Source organism: Balaenoptera acutorostrata, chromosome 11, assembly GCF_949987535.1.
Source record: "Balaenoptera acutorostrata chromosome 11, mBalAcu1.1, whole genome shotgun sequence".
Lineage (NCBI taxonomy): Eukaryota > Metazoa > Chordata > Mammalia > Artiodactyla > Balaenopteridae > Balaenoptera > Balaenoptera acutorostrata.
The window spans coordinates 105,689,874-105,710,459 of record NC_080074.1 but is presented as its reverse complement, the minus strand read 5'-3'; the positions used below and the strand labels follow the sequence as shown (position 1 = coordinate 105,710,459).

General features: G+C 55.1%; 2 protein-coding genes across 2 annotated transcripts in view; one reads left to right on the top strand and one right to left on the bottom strand.

Annotated features, from left to right (window-relative positions):
* Window positions 1-6,475, top strand: part of CACNA2D4 (calcium voltage-gated channel auxiliary subunit alpha2delta 4) — an 83,830-nt gene extending 77,355 nt beyond the window's left edge. The window contains exons 30-38 of the mRNA XM_007178651.2: window positions 1,275-1,345; window positions 1,734-1,809; window positions 2,232-2,284; window positions 2,551-2,606; window positions 2,924-2,944; window positions 3,760-3,877; window positions 5,161-5,273; window positions 5,578-5,660; window positions 6,371-6,475. Coding sequence (XP_007178713.2) covers window positions 1,275-1,345; window positions 1,734-1,809; window positions 2,232-2,284; window positions 2,551-2,606; window positions 2,924-2,944; window positions 3,760-3,877; window positions 5,161-5,273; window positions 5,578-5,660; window positions 6,371-6,475 — 696 coding nt within the window. The remainder of the gene's footprint in view (window positions 1-1,274; window positions 1,346-1,733; window positions 1,810-2,231; window positions 2,285-2,550; window positions 2,607-2,923; window positions 2,945-3,759; window positions 3,878-5,160; window positions 5,274-5,577; window positions 5,661-6,370) is intronic.
* A 4,922-nt stretch (window positions 6,476-11,397) lies between these two features.
* The window catches only part of ADIPOR2 (adiponectin receptor 2), a 53,096-nt gene continuing 43,907 nt past the window's right edge, over window positions 11,398-20,586 (bottom strand). The window contains exons 5-8 of the mRNA XM_057556735.1: window positions 19,937-20,123; window positions 19,579-19,766; window positions 16,467-16,660; window positions 11,398-14,118 (exon numbers count right to left, since the gene is read on the bottom strand). Coding sequence (XP_057412718.1) covers window positions 13,990-14,118; window positions 16,467-16,660; window positions 19,579-19,766; window positions 19,937-20,123 — 698 coding nt within the window. The 3' untranslated portion in view covers window positions 11,398-13,989. The remainder of the gene's footprint in view (window positions 14,119-16,466; window positions 16,661-19,578; window positions 19,767-19,936; window positions 20,124-20,586) is intronic.

Below are 20,586 nucleotides of genomic sequence, written 5' to 3'. Positions count from 1 at the left end.
CTGCCAGGCCCATCCCGGGGCCCAGGGAGGGAGGCCTGTTGCTTCCACGGTGCCAGCGGGGGCTGCCCTCCTGAAGAAGAGGTGGGTGCTCTCTGCCAGGGCAGCCTGTCCTGGAGGGCACGTTGAACGGGGGACACCTTTCTCCAGGGTCCAGGAGCTTGTCTTACTCTCAGGAAACTCCCCTTCCAGAATCAGGGGTCTGGACAGTGGGGATATCGGTGAATAAACCTGGAGTCAAGACAGACTGGGGGAATAGCCTGGAGTCAAGACAGACTGGGGGAATAAGCCTGGAGTCAAGACAGACGGGGGGACTAAGCCTGGAGTCAAGACAGACTGGGGGAATAAGCCTGGAGTCAAGACAGACGGGGGGAATAAGCCTGGAGTCAAGACAGACGGGGGGAATAAGCCTGGAGTCAAGACAGACGGGGGGAATAAGCCTGGAGTCAAGACAGACTGGGGGAATAAGCCTGGAGTCAAGACAGACGGGGGGACTAAGCCTGGAGTCAAGACAGACGGGGGGACTAAGCCTGGAGTCAAGACAGACCGGGGGACTAAGCCTGGAGTCAAGACAGACGGGGGGAATAAGCCTGGAGTCAAGACAGACGGGGGGAATAAGCCTGCAGTCAAGACAGACTGGGGGAATAAGCCTGGAGTCAAGACAGACGGGGGGGGGGGGGGGGGGGACTAAGCCTGGAGTCAAGACAGACTGGGGGACTAAGCCTGGAGTCAAGACAGACGGGGGGGGGGGGGGGGAGGGGGGGACAGGCTCGTGGGGAGGGAGCCAGCCTCACCAGGAGCCTCGGTTCCACCCGGATCAGGAGGTTCAGATCACTCAGCCTCACCCTGGTCGCTTCACTCACTCTGCCCTTCAGCAAATGCACAAACAATCACCATGGCCTCTGGGGATCCGCCCGCCAGGATCTCGCTGTCTGGTAACACAGACACACACACATGCACGCACATGCACGTGCATAAAACACACATGACAAATCAAGTTTCACCTTCCTGCACGCGATTCACCCGGAAGTGTTCAAAGAATTCTGCACCTTTTAAAAAACAAATCTGATTGCAACGCCTAGATTGATTTCACCCCAACTTAGAATTTAAAAGCACTGAGAGGCGTGGCTGGAGCCGGCCCAGGAGAGGGGCCCGCGGAGTGGAGTCACAGGGACCAGGATGCGAGGGCATCTGGAGGGGAAACCCAAACACAGGTAAAGCCCGGCGCTCGGAGCAATGTCCTCACCCATCCTGCTTCCCCCCTCCTCCCCTCACAGATGGGACGATTCCTGGGGGAGGTGGACGGCGCCCTCATGACCCAGCTGCTCAGCACGGGGGTGTTCAGCCAGTAAGTAGGGCAGGCGCTACACACCCCCCCCAGCCGAATACACACTGAGGAGGGGGGATCGGGTGCTAAATGGACCAGACAGATTTCAGAAACCCACAGTGAGCCCCACAGGGCTCCAAAAGCAGCCTTTCTGAAGCCCCGAACTTGATGGGGGCGGGGAGGGCGGGGAGGGCGGAGAGGGGCTGAGGTCATGTGACCCTTGGCAGGAAAACCAGATTTGCTGTTCGTTGTCTTTGAAGCAGCGCAAGAACAGAAATGTCATTTTCTGACCTGCCGATCACGCACCGCCCTGGATCTGGGTGACCAAAAACCTGGCTGCAAACTCCCCCAGGGAGGGGGTGGGGCAGGGGATGGGGTCCAGACTGCCATGCCCTGCTTCTGGTTTCAGAGTGACCATGTACGACTACCAGGCCATGTGCAAACCTCCGACCCACCACCACAGCGCCTCCCAGCCCCTGGTCAGCGTGAGTGTCACCCCATACCCCGCCCCTGCCGGACGCCAGCCTGTCCCTTTCTCTCCAGGGCCCCAGGGCCACTCTCAGTCCTCTCCCAGTGCCCCCGGAACGCAGCCCGCTCCCCCGCACCAGGGTCTTATCTGGGGGCCCTCAGGGCGATTGCTCTGGCAGAGGAACAGGTTGCAGCCCCTTTCTTGCCTGGTTCCCACCTTCACCCCCAGTGCCGTCCACACATCATCAGGGACCCCAGAGATGCCACCCAGTGTGATGACGGGCATCGTCCGCCCTACAGTAGGAATTTCCCAGAAAACGCAGCTTTCCGCTGCTTCCGCTGCCGGGAAGGGGTGGAGGAGAGCCCAGGGTGTGGTCTCTGATGGCGCAGAGCAAGGGGGCCCTGGGGCTCACTCACAGTGTGTTCCCTCTCCTCCCAGCCCATCTCTGCCCTCCTGACTGCTACCAGGTGGCTGGTGAACGAGCTCTTGCTGTGAGTGAGGGGCTGGGGGGCTTCGTGCAGGGGTGGTTTATGAGGGGGCCCTTTGAGGGGAGCTGCCGAGGTCCCCACGACCCCAAAGGAGGAGGGTGAGGTCCCCAGGTGGAACCGGCCAGGCCTGTATGGGACGCCCCTCCTACATGCTGCTGCCACCAGGAGCCTCCAGCAGGGACAAGGGTGTCCTGGGGGCGAGGGGCAGACAGCTTGGGGGCCCACTGGAGAGGGCAAGCAGGTCTCTGAGATTCACCTGTGCCTGACAGGCTCCTGCTGGAGTGGAGCGCCTGGGGCTCCTGGCGTGGGGACAGCGGGGCCGAGGGTGAGTGTCGTTCCAGCCTCCACCTGGAAACCGTCCCCTCAGCGGGAGGGGCAGGGGGGCTCCGGAGAGTCCACCGCTCACATCCATCCTGTCGGCTTCTCTCATCACCTTCCCCCACCCCTGTGTGACATCACACCATCCCGGGGCACCACTGATCCATGTGACATCATCCATCCCATGTGACGTCATTCACCCTGTGTGACATCATCCATCTCATGTGATGTCATTCATCCCATGTGACATCACGCCCACACCATGTGACATCACCACCTGTGTGACATCATCACCACCCCATGCCGTGCGCGGGTCCTGGGCAGCCAAGGCCGTCTTCCATCACTGTAAGTAGGGCAGCCAAGGAGCTGGGTGCTGGGCTGGGCACTGTCCTGGAGAGCTCTCTCCATCTGGACCCCCTGACTCCGAAGGCCCCTCCCAACTTGCAGCCCTGCTCCTTCGGGGTGTGGGTGTAGCCCAGAGCTCATCCCACACAAGTGCAGCCCTGCCCCGGGGAAACGGAGCCCCCCAGCCCTCTCCTGGGCTGAGAGCACTTACAGCGCCAGGAGGGAATCTGTGTGGTCCCGAGGCCGTGGCCCCTCGCGGGCGAGCGGGGTCTGCTCCCCCAGGGGTGGACGTGGGCCCTCCGGGGCGGCTGCCAGGCCTTTGCCCTGTGTTTGCTGAGTCCTTTCTAAGCCGACTCTAGTGACCACACAGGCCCCACTGAGGAGCCCGGGAGACTGGGCGCAGGGCCCCTGCCTGGCTCTCCAAGTAGCCACGGGGGCAGGGGGCGGGGGCGGACCCAGGGCTTGTCCAGGAGCTGCCCATGCAGGGCGCCCGCTGGGCCCCCCGCAGGGAGGGAGGGGGGAGAGGACGAAGGGCTGCCGTCTCCCAGGCCCCCCCCCAGCCCCTGCCCTCCTCTCAGGCCCTGGACGTCACTGCTGACGGTGAGGAGAGAGACGGGTATCCCCAGGGTCCCCGAGCGTGTCACCCCCACGCGGCCACTCTCCTCCCCCGGCCCCAAGTCCTGACCGGGGAGCCACCTGCCAGTGGACGGGCGTCTCACTCCTGGCGCGGTGACCGCACTGCCCGGGGCATCAAAGCCCATCCCCGCAGCTGTGGCCGAGGCGCCCGAGTCCACACCCTTTCCGTGTCCCCGCAGCCCACAAGCACAAGAAGCAGGACATGCTGCAGCCCTGCGACACCACCTACCCCGTATTCGTGCACCAGACGGCCATCCGGGGGGCCAACGGCGTCGTGGAGTGCGGGGGCTGCCAGAAGTGAGCGGGGCTGAGCGGGATGGGGGAGGGATCCCCGCGGGCGAGGCTCAGCGGAGGAACCACAGGCCGGGCGCCCAGAGCGCCAAGTGCAGGGCTGGCCGGGGACGGGAGAGGCCCCAGGATGCTTCTGGGAGTGGCTGGGGCACCTGGCACTTCCGTCTCTGGGTCCCACTCCCGAGGGGAGGTGGCTGGTCCCCCAGCTCCGCCAGGCCCTGACCCAGGGAGGAAGGGAGGCCTGGCTGAAAGTTCTGTCCTGCTGACTCTCACCTGGACCCCGGGCCGCCCCACCCCCAGGAGGTTCTGTCCTGACCCTGAGGCTATGGTCTTCCCTAGGCTGTGCCCCTGGCCAGCGTGCCACTCCCCCGGGGCTTCCCAGGATGTCCCTGAGACCCAGGCCTCAAGCAAACTACCTTCTAGTGTGGTGCCTCAGACTTTGGCATCAGAGTCAGGCCCATCTCGTGCGGGCGTGTCCTGGAGGGAGGGATTCTACCCTCACCGCAGCCAGTTTCTCGGGAATATTGTTATTTGTACACTTGTCTCAGAGGCTGGCAGTGCGGATACACGAACAGTGCGGGTAAAGCGAAGTCCTCAGAGTAGACGGACTTGATTTAAGAGGAGCTGTGTGACCTCGGGCGCATTACTTAACCCTCTTCTGGCTTCAGTTTTCCCACCTGCAAAACAGGGATAATACCAACCTCATACGGCGTGGTGAAGGTTAAATATATACGTGTGCCTGTGTGCACGTGTGTATGTATGCATGTGCATGTACACGTGTGTGTGTGTGCACGTGCATGTAGGAAGTCCTCCACCCCATAGCAGACGCTGGGCAGTGGCTGTCGCCAACGCACTGGCCGAGCGAGGGACCACGACCAGCTTGCACCTGCTCTCCCTCCCCTCCAGGTGGCGTGTGGGACTGTGGGACCACCTCACGGCCAAGCGCGAGCACTGCATCCCCGCCCGGAGCAGGGGCGGCCACGCAGCCCTGTTTGCTTGGGACAGTCCTGACTCACTGTCCCCATGTGTGTCAACAGCAGCTCCTGTCCCCTCCCCCGCAGATGTTTGGGCTTCCTCACTTCCAATCTGCTAGGAAAGGAGCAGAGCAGCTGCAAAGGCTCATGAGGAAAATAAGCCAGGCAGCCCATCGGTTGCTGGGACGGTTCCCGGGCTGCCCCCCCGGGCTGCCCTGGCCCCGAGTCCTCACACCCGGCTCCAAAAGAGCCTCCCCTACAAGCCCAGGGTCCAGCTGCCGCAGGAACCTCCACAAGCCAACCTCTCTGCCGCAGGACATTCGTGATGCAACAGATTCCCACCAGCAACCTTCTCCTCCTGGTGACGGACCCCGCCTGTGACTGCAGCATCTTCCCGCCAGTCCTGCAGGAGGCTACGGAAGTCAAATATATCCTCCCGACCCTCCAGCGTGTACGGGCGAGGGAGGGGTGGCGGGTAGGACATGACACTGAGGGGCTCAGACTTTGAGAGGCAGGGGCCAGCCTCCCTTTTGCCATCAACACCTCCCCTCCCCCAAGAGCATCGCTACCTGTTCTCCCACCCTCCCCGGGGCCCCGGTGCTGCTCCTGACCCCGGAAGCCGCTTCCAAGGCAGCTGGTCCCACCAGAGGTAAGTTCTTCCAGAGCTTGGTCCCCAGAGTCTCCAGAATTAGCTCCGTCCAGGTGTGTTCACCTTAACAGTGAATTCTGCACATAACGCCACAGTCAAGTGTGACAAGATGCGCTCCCGGAAGCTCCGCCGGCGACCGGATGCCTGCCACGCCTTCCATCCAGAGGTAGGGGCTGGGGGGGGGCTCCATCCCCAAACCCTCAGCCCTGAGCTTGTGCCCTTCAGATGTGAGAGCGTCTGGACACGTGGATGCAGCTGTGAGGGCACGTGCGTGGATGACTGGAATCACCCATACGTGTGCATTCACGCTGGGCCCCGTGTCATTCAGATACTAAGTCAGCGGGAGGGACCCAGGGGCGTTTTACAAGGAGAGCCGCATCTCCCAGGGTCGGGGCCCTCCGTGCGTTATAACACAGCCTCTCCACACGGCCCTCACTGCACTCAGCTCCACGTGGTCCAAGCAAGTAGGAGGAAACCGTTAGGCACATAATACCGCTGGTGACCAGCCCTGTGCACCCACCACGTAGCTGGGCTCCTTGTACATGGGGCCGTCCTTGCTGGACATGGCTGCCTCCACACCCAAGATGCTCCCGGAGTCCAGGGCTTCTCTGAAGTCCTTCTAAGAGGATGAGCCCACAGCCCCTCCAAGGCTGGGGCCAGCGAGAAGGCTCGAGCCCAGCTCGGGGGCTGAGTGAGCAGCCTCTGCCTTCCCCTAGAAGGCAGGGGTCTAAGAAAGGGGGCAGTGTTCCCTCCGCTTGCTGGAACTTCCCTCTCTCCCCCGCCCCTTGGCCCCTATTAGTCCCAGCAATCCCTCTCCAGACTCCCGCCACCTCTGCCTGGGGCGGTCGCCTCATCGTGAGTGCTCTGGGTTCACAGGAGAACGCCCAGGACTGTGGCGGCGCCTCGGACACCTCGGCCTCGCTGCCCCTGCTCCTGCTGCCCCTGGGTGCCTGGGTACTGCTGCCCCGGCTGCTGCGGTGACACCTGCTCCGGCCGGCCGGTTTTGACAAGGTGACCCTTCCAGAGACATTGTAAAGAGTCAGCAGCTGAAGTGGGGTCCAGCGCTCTACAGTTGGGTTCTCACCCAGGTCCAGGCTGATCCAATCTTGGGCTGATGGTACCCCCTCCTGAGATTGCTGGACGGAACCAGAAATCACTCCCAGAGACCTTCCGGGCGCCTGGTACCATCCACCCCGCGTCTCAATGGGCGGCCTCCCTCCCCTCCTACCTTCTCTTTGGAGTCCAGCGTGAACTCAATTTGGACCAAGACAAGAGTTTTGTTCTGTCTATTCCCCAGAAGTCCAGACCCAACCAAAGCAAGGGGCAGCTCTTTCTAATGAATCTGGTTGGTCTTCAGTAGAATCCAAGGACTTAAATGTACTGAGAAAGAGGAGAGGAATGAGGGCCACAGCAGAAAGAGGAAGAGGGCAGGAACGGGCCCCATGGGAAACACAGCTTCCCTAGGGTGAGATGCCTGATGGGGGATCAGCTCAGTCTCCCAGCTGCAGCTCAAAAAATGTGTGTGTGTGTGCATGTGCGCGAGAGAGAGACAGAGACAGAGAGACAGAGACAGAGAAAAGGCAGGGTCCTTTACATGAACATGGCCACGCGTGATGTCCACAAACTGTTGCTATTAAAAAATTTTTTCTAAAAACGTCTTTGCAAAGCCCTAACTTAGTGTTTGCATCTTTCTAAGAAAAAGCCAGTAGGATGAGCTATACAGCTGCTGCCTCGGAAGAGGATGTGAATTCAGGGGAGGTGGCAGGAACAGCTGCAGCCAAGCAGAGGGGTCCCAGGAAAAAGAGGGGTCTTCACGGTGGCGTGGCCAGGGGGCTCCTGAGAGCTCCAGGCCCCTAGGAGGTCCAGGTCCCAGGCTGGTCTTTTTCTGGCCACTGATCTACAAGAGAGACTATCTGACTCTGTCCATGGGGTTGGAACTTTGGGGAACACTGCAATTTGCAAAGCGGAATGCAGTGGGAAGGGAGATGCATCTGGGTACCCCTCCCTCAAGGTCTCGGTGCCAGGGCTTCCTCCCCCGTAGACCCGGCTCCCCAGGGACCACAGTCCACACTGTGGGAGCAACACTAAAGGCGGAATAGTGTAGAAACTCTGGGGTGGCCTCCCATCTCTGAGCTTAACCGGCCTCCCAGGAGGAGGTCCAGCCCAGCCCCATGACGGGCAAGGACCATGCGCGCCGGGCCTCTGGGGACCCCTCCCAGCCCCCCACACTCGCACGTGCAAGCTTCCCACCAGCAAACAGCCCCGCCAACTCCTTCAAACACATGATGTTCATGAAGCGCCTTCCACGCGAGGACACGTTACTCTCACTGCTGTCACATTCCCCGTATCTACCTGTGAGGTGGGCACCAGTGGCCCAGTGACAGCTGAACTCGAGCCTCAGAGAAGATGAGGGACAAGCCGAGCTCGCTCAGCAGCCAGTCTGCGAGGCAGAACAATGCTTGGAGAGCCGAACGCACCGTGGAAGTAACAGGCACCAACTCATCCAACCCGTACAACCACCCTCTGCCGTAGGGCCTATTATCCGCTCCTAGACCAGGAAACCCAGGCTCGGAGGTGAAACCTGGCTCCAAGTTATCGGCAGAGTATTGTGAGGCGTGAACGTGAGGCTCACATACTGAGCCTGAAACTGCGCGACCTGCAGTCGGCACTAGTTACATGTCACCTACTCGCATCTATCAGAGCATATTGTTTCGTGGCGGAGGGCCTGGAGAAATGACCATTTGGATGTCAAGAACAACAGGCGAGGTCACAGGTGCCCGCCCGGTGCAGGTGGGCGAGGAGAAAGCGGGGGGCCCGTCTCCCGCCCCCTCGGCTGCTGCAGCCCAGCTCCCCACTTGGTGTCACAGAGAGCTCATGGCAACAGCCCCTCCCTGCTGGGGCCCTTAGCGACCCTGCGCCCTTCTGCAACAGTACGAGCCCACACCCCGACCGCCAGCCTCTCTCCAGGACAGCGTCCCGTTCCCCACCCAACCAGGGAGAGCCTTTTCAGGCAAATTTATCAACTATCTTGGCCACGTAATTTTTTAAAATATTTATTTATTTACTTATTTAGGCTGCGCCAGGTCTTAGTCACAGCACACGGGATCTTTAGTGGTGGCCTGCGGACTTCTTAGCTGTGGCATGGGAACTCTTAGTTGCAGCATGCATGCAGGATCTAGTTCCCCAACCAGGGATCGAACCCAGGCCCCCTGCACTGGGAACACAGAGTCTTACCCATTGGACCACCAGGGAAGTCCCGGCCACATAATTTAAAAACCAAGCTTAGGCATGCCCTAGAGCCCTCGCGCTGCAACTACTGAGCCCGCGTGCCACAACTACTGAAGCCTGCGCGGCTAGAGCCCGTGCTCCACAACAAAAGAAGCCACTGCAATGAGAAGCCCGCGCACCACAACGAAGAGTAGCCCCGGCTCGCCGCAACTAGAGAAAGCCTGCACGCCGCAACGAACACCCAATGCAGCCAAAAATTTAAAAAATGAGGGACTTCCCTGGTGGCACAGTGGTTAAGAATCCACCTGCCAATGCAGAGGACATGGGTTCGAGCCCTGGTCTGAGAAGATCCCACATGCTGCTGAGCAAATTAGCCCGTGCTCCACAACTACTGAGCCTGAGCTCTAGAGCCCGCGAGCCACAACTACCGAAGCCCACGCGCCTAGAGCCCGTGCTCTGAAACGAGAAGCCACTGCAATGAGAAACCCGCACACAGCAAAGAAGAGTAGCCCCCGCTCGCCGCAATTAGAGAAAGCCCGTGTGCAGCAGTGAAGACCCAATGCAGCCCAAAATAAATAAACTTAAAAAAATAAATAAACTAATTTATTTTAATGTAAAAATTAAATAAATGAAAACCAAACTTAGGAAGTGCCGGGGCAGCTCCTGGCCTCGTTTGCTTCACCCCCATCTCCGCGTGGCCAGGAGTGGACTGTAAGGCCTGAACTCCCTTTCAGAACCAATGGAAGCAAAAACCGTTTGATACACTACGGTTCTAACCACCCCCAAAGGACAGCAGGGGGCAGCCTGGCTCAAGCTAAAGAGCCATCACCTTGATTTCAGAGGAACAAAGTTAAAACCAAAGCCGTTTAATCGATGACAAGATTCTGGGGACAGAGTCCTGAAATCCCTTTTCCTATAAACACCATCACCTCTTGGGTGACCGAGAGCGCAAGGTGCTGCCAGCGCCTTCCTCAGGGCAGGGATATACTAACTCCTAAGCCTGCCTAGTAATGTGTGTATTTTAATGGAAGTGCTGCTATCAGGTAAAAGGCTCCAACCACCGCTTCACAACGCCACGTGGAGTTTCGGTTTGGGAGGGCAAGGGAGCAGACACCCCTCAAAGTCAAAGAAGCAAACATGGGGGAGGAATGAGAGCAAGAGGTTGGCAAAGACGCTAGCCAGTCCCTGCGGCTCATCTGAGGGATGCTGACCTCGGGGAGCTGGGGTCACAGGCAAGAAAGCAGGGCCGGGTCCCAGCAGGCCCGGGCGCTGTCCCCAGGCCAGGGCAGCAGTGAGAGGCCTTCCCTCCCGCATGGCTGGACATCTGCCATCACTGCGGAACGCAGAGCTGACCTGGACTTGTTTGCCCCAAGTCAGGCAGCTGAAGGTGGGAAAATCCCTCCAGCAGGACCCAGGGAGTGGGGTCAGTGCTCCGTGCTGAGCAGAACACTCTGGAGACCAGGGATTATTCCTGGGGTGATTCGGAAGCAACGGCACCTGGAGACTTCTCCAGGCCGCAGAGCCCTAGCAACCGTCGGCCCAGATTCAAACACATCCCTACCCACTTCCTTTCCAACGCCACGGACATCGCTGAGAAAGCCTTCCAGCTCAGCAAAGGACTAGGGAAAACCAGGGGGTGTCTGTAGGCCTCGAGGACGGTCACCAAGAACAGGACGCCAGCAGCTCCCATTCCCGGGTGACCTGCGCAAAAACCCTCAAGTTATTTCTACACTTAAAATGAGAATTCATCCAAACACTGGAAATTCCCCTGAAAAAACTAAATTTACCTAAGGTAAAAGGGTTGGGATTTCCTCTCTTTTCTCAAATTACATAGAAGGGCTAACAAACGCCCAACCTTTGGGTCAATATACATGAGACCCTTTAATCCGGGTTTTCTTCTTAGTGTAAAGAATGCTGGCATGGGCGTCAGACCTCCCCCTTGTAGCCTCCTCACCTATAAAACAAGAGTGAAATAACACAGACGTGTTCGGTGGGTGCTGCTTACAGTTAGATGAGGCATTGAGTCCTTTAACAGATCCCTCTGCATGAGGCACTCCTTAGGTAGTATTTTTGTAACTTTAACAATAAATTAAGAACTGCCCCTTAGAGCTAGCTCTCCCTTCCATTCTATACCTGGTACCCCCAGTTATGACAAAAGTGTGAAGGCTGGGAAAACCTGAGTTGGGCATAGGCACTTTGTTTTTTAAACTGCACCATCTTTATTAACTCATTACTATCCTGCCTGCCATTGTAACACATTAAGAAAATTAAATGGAAACGCAAAATACACAAATTACAAGACTACCTAAAATTGCAAGAGAATTTTCAACTTTCGCAAACTCTCAACATTATATGTGGAAGTGACAGTATACGATATAACTTTCAAACAATCGGTAGCCCAATTGAGTACACACACCCCTAAATGTCCTCAGATACTCTATTCAGTATAGAAAATACCCCTAGTGGCCAAAGAATTCTATTAATAATTCCACAAGATCTTAACTTCTTGAAAAGTTAGTCCACGGAGAGCTTTTTCAGAATGGTCTTCAGCACTCAGACTGGGACGTTTCCGAAAATTTAAGCTTCCGTGTCTAAGTTAAGGCTTCAAGTAAGAAGTACCAAAAGCTATGGAAAGGAAAGCTGAAGCAGTAAAAAAAAAAAAACCAACAAAAAAGTTCATATTCCATTTGGTTCTTTTTATTAGAAGGTGAGCAATACAGCAAGTAGGGAAATCCCATGGTGAATGGAACCATCACATAAATGCCCTTCTGGAATCCCAACCCTCTACGATCCCCAAAAATGTGCTTTGTGGCTTCAGCAACTTATAAACGGGAAGGGGGAAAATACTGAAAAGGCCACTATTTAATGGTGAAAGGATGAAGCTGTAGCGGTCCTTACCAGCCTAGGACCCAAAAAGAAAATTAAAATCTGCACAGAGCAAGCAAGCCTCTGCCTGCTGAGAGTAAGGCATCCAGGCGCCAACCTGTGAGAGTTCTCAGCGAGCTGAGACGTGCGCGAACGGCGGGGTAGGAGCTGCAGACACACCCGTGGATGGGCGCACACGCCGCCACGCTCCCCAGAGCGGGGGTTGCTACTGGAGGACGCCTGGGTGGTGGTAGCTTCATTTTCCTAAGGGTTTGTGCTATGTTGAGCCAGATTCCGCTCCTCCTTTGGAGTGTGGGGCGACCGGGCCCGGGACCGCCGCTTCTGTTGGTGGTGTCACAGGGCTGTGCAGACACACGCCCTGTACCCCGAGGTGCGTGACCGAAGAGCAAGTGTGGCTTCTGATATGTGCTGCTGCTTCAGGAAGCGAAGTGTGCTTCCTCCCAGGTGGGCCTGTCCTGCTGGGCTGGGCTCCCCACGGGAGTGACAGCGCTCGTCCTTCTGCCGGCACGGCACCAGCTCACCCACCGAGTCTTTCGCTGAGCCCACCCAGCACCTAGGGCAGTGACCTCACTCAGAATCAAAACACTCCTAAGTTCTTCGCAAGTTCTACAATGGATTCCTTCTTCCTGGCTCCCAGCTTTTGCTGGAGATTGGAAGGGGCGAGAAAGGAGAAATATAACCAAGGAAAAACCCCACACTGAATAAATAGGAGAGCCTTCCCATATTCCCAAACAGCCCCTGGAGGCTGCCGGCCCCCATGCTCAGGGCCTCGACGTTCACGTCTAGTCCCCGCCACCCCGAGGACGTAATTTAACCCCCTGCAATCTTGGCTGAGTAAGTAACTGGACTCAAGGGCTATGCTGATGGTCCTCCCATGAGCCCGGGTCAGGGTTCCGTGAACCAGACCCTCCCCTACCGCCCTCTGACACCCTAACAGGGCACCTCTGGGACATGAGCAGCCTTTTTCACTTCGAGCAGCTCTTCAAAGACGTGACAGCTTCGAGGATCTGGCCAGACCCCATGGCAATAACAGCATTTCCTTGTAAGACTCGCCACCACACTAGCCCTGAGAAGTGGGGTCCTGTGGTGCTGGCCACTCAGGCACTGGCGGGGCAGTGGGCTCTGCTTTAGGGGCATGCCGCTGGCTTTCCCATTCGTGGAGAGGTGATGCACCTGCCACCTGGGGTCACCAGGACAGCACCGCAGGCAAGCGCTCTCTCATCCACGTAAACGTGTCAGGGGCACCTGGAATCCCTCTGTGGCTGGCTCCATGCCAGGAACTATGATGCCAGGAAAGGTCGATTTTTATTCCCGGGGGGAGGAAGGGTAGTTAGGGCAGTGATTTTCATGGAGGAAAACGTACAGGGTGGTCCAGAGCTCCACAGCAAAGACACGGAACGCTCTCACGCCCGCCCCACCCCTGGCAGCCAGCCAAGTCACCACCAAGTTGAAGAGGACTCCAGGAAGCACTGCGATGGGCCCCTGTGCCAACAGTGCCCCCCTCCAGCGCCCCTCTGCCAGCCTAAGTGATTTTCCCAAGTAGGTGGCTCTCTCTAACGACACAGTCACTAGAGCCTTGATCTAACACATCCCGTTAGCCTTTCACGCGCTGTTTCCACTGAGAAAACGCACGCTGCTCCCGTCCACCTCGGGGCTCCCGAGGGCTCTCAGGTGCGAGAGCGGCCATGAGACTGCTGGGCTGGGCCGTAGGCTCTGCCCCACCAGGGCCCAAGGTATGCCAGCCTTCAGAAGGCACCCTGGTGCACAAGGCATTATACATTCTGGGGCTGTCACCTGATCATCCTGCAGTCACTTGTGCAAAATTGAAACAGTGTGTGGTACTTGCATGTTTCATTCTATACAAAAATCGTCCCTCCCTCCCCTACCCCTAAGTTTTAAACATTTATATAAATTTTTATTTAAACAGTAAGTTAGAAATCTTATTTACATTAATTTCTTTGTTCTCCCAAAAGCACACCCCACCCCTTATAGGATATAAATGTTCACCGAAACTGGTTGCGTTACTGTTTTCAGGAGAGAGGAGGGAGAAGCATGAGCCTCCAGCTAAACTGTCCCGACACCTACAAAGAAGCAGGACACGGATCAGAAGCCAGTGTGCCCGGGTCTCACAGTGTCCTCACTCAGCAGACCCAAGAACAAGGCAGGGTTTGGGTCGTCTCTCCTCTTCTCCACCTCTGAGGTGTGATTTATTTTTGTTTTCTCTTCCCAGTCGTGGACCACCGGGAGCCCTGGGGCGTCACAAAGCCCACGAGGCTGCCAGGGTTTGGGGCTGCTCCGGTACTGGCGTCACCGGCCAGTGAGGGGGGCCTGCAGGCTCCGCAGGCCCGGGTTCAGGGTCAGTCCCCGGCCGCCGGCAGGCATCACAGTGCATCTTCTTCACTGCAGCCTCCGCCGATCATGAAGCGGAACTCCTGGAGGTTCGAGACGCCGTGGAAGTGAACGAAAGCGCCAGCCACCACGAAGATGTGGAAGAGCTGATGGGAGTGAAACTGGAGCGGGGCGAGGTGGGGGGCGGGTAGAGAGACACATTATTAAACGCTGGCAGAAGGTCCTGAAGATCATCTACGCTGAGCAGGGGCGGGAGTGGATGTGACAGCGCACATTCCAGGCATCCACAGACCTCGGAGCGTCCAGCATGCATAGCACATTCTGCTGAGCTGAAGGCCAGCTGTCCCCACAGAAATCAAGCTGCGGCCCTAAGCTCGAGACATGAACACATGCACGCCTGACACTGGGGACCTGGCAGACTCGGGGCAGGTGCTGCCAACAGGCCCCAAAGCCCTGAGGACCCCGTGATGCCGAGCAGCAGGCAATGGTTAGACACGGGGGTGTTTTCCTCACTGCTGTCATGGACCAGAACATCATTTAAATGCTGCTCTCCGAGGAAACAAAGGGACTTCCAGGACGGGGTAGAGGGTCAAAATACCTGGTGGCTAGAGTTTCCTTCAGCTCTAAGACGCCAGAATTACATGAAGATACGACATCAAAAGACTAGGAAAGGGGGACTTCCCTGCTGGCCCAGTGGTTAAGAATCCACCTGCCAATGCAGGGGACACGGGTTTGAGCCCTGGTCCGGGAAGATCCCACATGCCACGGAGCAACTAAGCCCGTGTGCCACAACTACCAAAGCCCGCATGCCTAGAGCCCGTGCTCTGCAACAAGAGAAGCCACCGCAATGAGAAGCCCACGCACCGCAACGAAGAGTAGCCCCCACTCGCCGCAACTAGAGAAAGCCCATGCGCAGCAACGAAGACCCAACGCAGCCAAAAATAAATAAATTAAAAAAAAAAAAAAAAAAAAAGACTAGGAAGGGACTTCACTGGTGGCGCAGTGGTTAAGAATCTACCCGCCAATGCAGGGCACACGGGTTCAAGCCCTGGTCCAGGAAGATCCCACATGCCACGGAGCAACTAAGCCCGTGTGCCACAACTACTGAGCCCGCACATGCCACAACTACTGAGCCCGTGTGCCTAGAGCCCGTGCTCCACAACAAGAGAAGCCACCGCAATGAGAAGCCCATGCACCGCAACAAAGAGTAGCCCCCGCTCGCCGCAACTAGAGAAAAGCCCATGCGCGCAACGAAGACCCAACGCAGCCAGAAATAACAATCTTTTTTTTTTTTTATTAAAAAAAGGACTAGGAAAGCAGGGCCTTTTACTTCCTTCTCAAGTCAGAAGCTGGTCTGCAAGCACGTGACGGTTCTGATCTAACTTGTTCTGTTGGACGCTAGTTCACATCAAAGGGGCTATTGCTCAGTGCACCAAGTAGCACTTCAAAACTTGCACTATTCGCTCGGTATAGTCTCAACGTGAAAAACGGCAAAACTAATTATCAAGGGAAAGACGTTGATTTTAGAAGTGTAAACTAGAGGGATCCGTAAGTCACTTCCCAAGAGATACTTCCTAGGAAACCAAAGGGGATTCATTTTCCAAAAAGGCGGGGAGGGGTGTGAAAATTTCTCCATATCAATGTCAAAACCATGATGAGGCAATCTCAGAAAGATAAATTTGATCATCTGAAGTTCCAAAGATGACCTCAGTTAGCATTTTCTTTTATATGAATAGCTAATCTTTGAAGAGACTAGAGGACCAGCTCAGTCTGTGATAATCAGTAGCTGGATGAGGAGCAGAATCCTGGAAGGTCAGATTCCACGTCAGACAGCACCGCACTGTTGACATGCCTCAGGCCGCCTTCAGTTACAAGACTGTCTATTGGTCCCTTGTATTTTCTGCCCCCTCTCTCCTCCTTTCTTACCATTAACCACATCTAGTTATCCGACCTCCTCTTCCAGCCAAACACGTATACCAGTCCCTCATTACAAATCACTGAATTTTGGTATCAAAAAGGACCTTGGTAAAAACCTGGTCTGTCAGCCTCATCTCATACACGAGGAAACCAGACAAAGAAGGACTAGAAGACCTGCCACACAGCGTAGGGCACAGGAGCACAGACTGAAATTCCACTCCTGCCACCTAATAGGCAGGGGCGCTGGATAAGGAGTTACCTAATCTCCCGAAGCCTCATTTCCCAAGCTGTCAAGCGAAGGCACTGATAACAGCTGTTACACTTTATGCGGCCAGTGTATCTAACGAGGCTGTCCCTGTAAAGTGCTCCCTCAGCTTTCTGCCAGGCACCAACACAGGTCAGTTACCAATAAACACTAGTCAATACTGTATTTACTGTCCAGAGAGATACAAATCATGAGGGAGACTGAGGGCTAGGATACACATCTCTGGATTCTGAGTCTGAAACTTCCTCAACTATTCCACTTCCCCGTCTGCCAATAACCCACTAACAGATGGACAGATAGACACTGACCACCCCTGACCATACTCACCCAGATGTCACACTTGCCGGGAAAGAAGCGCTCGGGGATGCGGGCAGCATACAGAGCTGCTCCCGTGATATACAGGCTGGCCATCAGCATCAACCAGCCAATCTGTCCTATGGTGGCGGCCTTCAGGAAGCCCTCCGAGATGACATAATGCAAGGTAGGAATGACGCCACTCAGGCCAAGGCCCAAGAACACTCCTGGGAATTGTAAGAACACAGTGAAAATGAGGAAGAACAACTTTGGCACGGTACCAGTGATTCTGTAAACTGAATATTTCACAGCAGGATGCAACAACATCAGCTTTTTGGTCAAAAGGAAAAAGAAGGTTCTTCAAACTCTGTGATTCTGACATGCAAGACAGCACATCTAAATTCTAAAAAGGAGATCTATTTACACATGCAAAGAGCCTCCCGCTGAGAAAGGCTTAGCTTAACAAGTCAGCAGTCTTCAAGGGGTTTGGAATTATGTTGCTGAGTGTTTTAGAAACAGACAGCTCTAGGGCTTTGCTCAAAGCACCCCTAAATGCTGCTTCTTTAAAGACACAGATTACAGTACAGAGCAGTTTTACATATTTCATCTTCCCTTTGAGGCACCAGACATTCCTGGGGTGAGAGTAGGGTGGAAAGGACGGAGGTGGGGATGAGGAAGGGAGAGGGCCCCAGAGCACCAGTCGACTCCACCACAGCCGACTGCCCTCAAAACCCTCTACAGCAGTGTTTTTCAAACTTCTGGATATGACCTAGGTTATGAGACAAACTGAGTCTGGATGAGCATTTTTTTTTTTTTAATGAACTAGACTAAAATAAAAAATATCAAAAAAAAAATCAGACTGTGTCAAGTGGAGGGTTAAGTGACATTTTGTCCAAGTTTTATAATTTATATATATATATATACATATATAAAATAAGACATGTTTAGGGTTGTAACAGAAAATGTCACGATCAAAAAAAGTTTAAAGGTAACGTGGATCTAAAACCACTGTGAAGGGTGTGGGTCAACAAAGCACCACAGGGACGTCCCCCCAGCAGCCAGGAGCTGCTCCCACGTCTGACACACAGGTAAGAATGACCTTTGCCAAACAAACCACCATCTGGTAATAAGCTTTCTCAAAAACAAGGTGCCTATTACTTGCTTTGGATGTTACAAGCAAGCGCCCACCGATGTGCGCCAATGCCGAGCGCCCACCGATGTGCGCCAATGCCGAGCGCACACTCGTAGATGACACGGGCGTCCCCGAGGGCGGAGCGAGGGCAGTGCTGGCTCAAGAAGAAAGGAGTCAAGAGGGCCTGCTTCCTACCCCGCCCCCTGAACACAGCGTGCTCCCGTCTCCTCACTGCGCTTTTCCTCCACGTGCCAAGCAGAGGCTGCTCATGGTCATGCCCATCACTCCCAAAGCCAGAGGCTCAGGAACGTGGTCCCTCTGATGCGCACAGCCCGCGGGCCGTGCAGCTCCACTCAGCCGGAGCGTTCCCATCGCTCGTGCTCCGGGCTGAACACCACAACTGAGCACCGCTGGGGAAACCGAGTTCTCTGCGAGTTCATGATCAGCCGCTCTATTCAAAACGTTGTTTTCTTGTCCAATACCTGTTCCCCCCAAGATTGAGGCATATCACAGGAAAGGGGGGTACTGAAACCCAGCAGGACCCGGTGGGGCCCTCCCGGGCACAAAAGCCCTTCCGTGTCCCCCATTTCTTATTTGCAGGAAAAAGGTTTCAGCCTCCTAGACCTTTCCTGAGTTCCAAAGGGCAGATTCCAACAGTTACTAATGAGAGGAGTGAGGGAATGCAGAAGCAAAGGTGGAGCAGTCAAGAACAACAGTGCAGGAAAGGGGCACGGTCCGGTTCCTCCTCAAGGGACCCAACCTGATGCATGTCTCAGAGCTCTTCTACAGGAACTGGGGCCCCGCCCGGTGGAGGATGGTGACTTCAGGCTGAGCACAAGCACGGGGACCCCAGACGGGTTGGAACCAGAAGGCCAACGACTGAGGCTCCTGGAACACCACCCCGCTACCCCCCATCAATCAATCAGAGGGAGGTCACACACCATGCAGACCTCCCCCAGATTTTGCCTATAAAAACTGTTCCCCCCAAACCATCGGGGAGTTCAAGTTTTCTGAGCACTAGCCGCCCCAGACTCCGTGTCTGGCGCCTTACAACATAAATGCTGCACTGTCCTCCACCACAAGCCGGGGTCGGCAGGCTGGCACGGCAAGCAGACCCAGGTTTGGTTCAGTAACACTGGGAGCCAACCCTGACCACTGCTCATGTGCTCAAAGAAATCCTCAAAAGGCAAGAGGACAGAGTTACGACAGTGCTCATTAACAGGACATTAATTCTCACTTCTAACCTTCTAGGTAACTGCAGATAAACTGTGGCTTGGAGTTTGATACAAAATGGTTTAAAACAAAAAGGTTGAAAGGAAAAGTACTCCTTCTAATACTTCCTGTTCATTCTCAGGAGGTACTGGGTTTGACACTGGGGGGTAGAAAACTGAAGACACAGCCCTGGCTCCAAGGGGTCAGTCGCCAGTCCAGGCCCTCACACAGGAAGTACTCACACAGGAAGGGGCTTTTGGCTTTCCACTGATCTCCAACTAAACAGGCATTACCCTAAATACAAAAAGCCTCTTTATCTCTGCATCAAAAAAGATGTGTGGTGCCTCTTTAGAACACAATCAGTTGGGAGTGAAGACTTTTTTTTTTTTACACATCTTAAAATGAAAATACATAGGAAAAATAATTTTTTTAATAAAATGAAAATACATAACAAAACAAAAAAATGACAACAACAAAAGAACTAATCACTACACGAAGTACACCTTGAGCTGAGAAAGAGGAATCACGATTTTAACAAAGGCTACGGAGCCGCAGCCGTAAGGACAGTGCCCGGGCCTGAACTCGCGTACACTGCACCGCCCCAAACACGCCAACTGCGATAGCTCAGCACCCACTCCGCTCTGACACCCCTACTACTTTACGAGGCCCTCGAGAACGGGAACTGGGATTTCTCCATCTCTGCATCACAAGTACATCGTGTAATGCTTGGGCAACGGTGACCCTTTAACGAAGCCAGGCAAATAGACGCGCGCCCAGTGCGGGCCCTGTGCGAGCTCTTACCTGCTCTCACCCCCCGGTACTGCGGGGTAGCGAACATGTCCCACTGGGAGACGATAATGGCTGCGATGCCCAGCCCACAGATGACAATCAAGTAGATGAAGCACGGTTGTGGGTTACAGTAGAAAGAATAATAAAGCCAAGGGACAAAGCTTCCCATAATCAGAAGAGCAATACCAGAGTAATCCAGTCTAGGACAGAAAAAAAAAATCCATTTAATGTTAAAAATTACTGCCTGCTACAGGTTCCGATCACAGTTCCCAGTGGATGGTATCAAGGGTTCTGCCACCTGTGCTGGAAGTTTTCCCCTAGCCCATGGACTCTCCATCGCGGACCGGATATGGGCTTTGCAGAAACTTACTTCGAGAAGACACGCGAGACCCCTTCTGAGTGGCAGTAGACTGTGTGGAACAGCCACGAAAACGAAAGGCAGAGCACGGCCCCCAAGAAGAAGAGTCCGAAGACCACCTTCTCTTGCAGGGGGGCCACAAAGGAGATGTTTGGACGGAACATATGGAAGATCCCCAGGCACAGGAAGAGTACACAACCTAGGAAAGAGTGCAGGAAGAGAGAAAGGGTTCTCCTTTTGAAGAGATACGGAAGTGTTATATACTGATTATGCTCTCAGTCCTGACATCCAAATCGAAAGTTCCGTGAGAACTTTCCAAATTTTTCCAAATAACTGAACCTTATCCAAAATGTTGGTCTACTCCAAACACTGTTGGTATCATATGCTCCTCAGTTTCACAAACTCAGCATACAGAATAGCTTACTACTAATCCAAAAAAGAGAACAGACAATGCCTGCTACTTCTTAAAAAACTAGAAGAGAGTGGCATGGACTTATATACACTACCAAGTGTAAAATAGCTAGCTAGTGGGAAGCAGCCGCATAGCACAGGGAGATCAGCTCGGTGCTTTGTGACCGCCTAGAGGGGTGGGATGGGGAGGGTGGGAGGGAGACGCAAGAGGGAAGAGATACGGGGATATATGTATACGTATAGCTGATTCA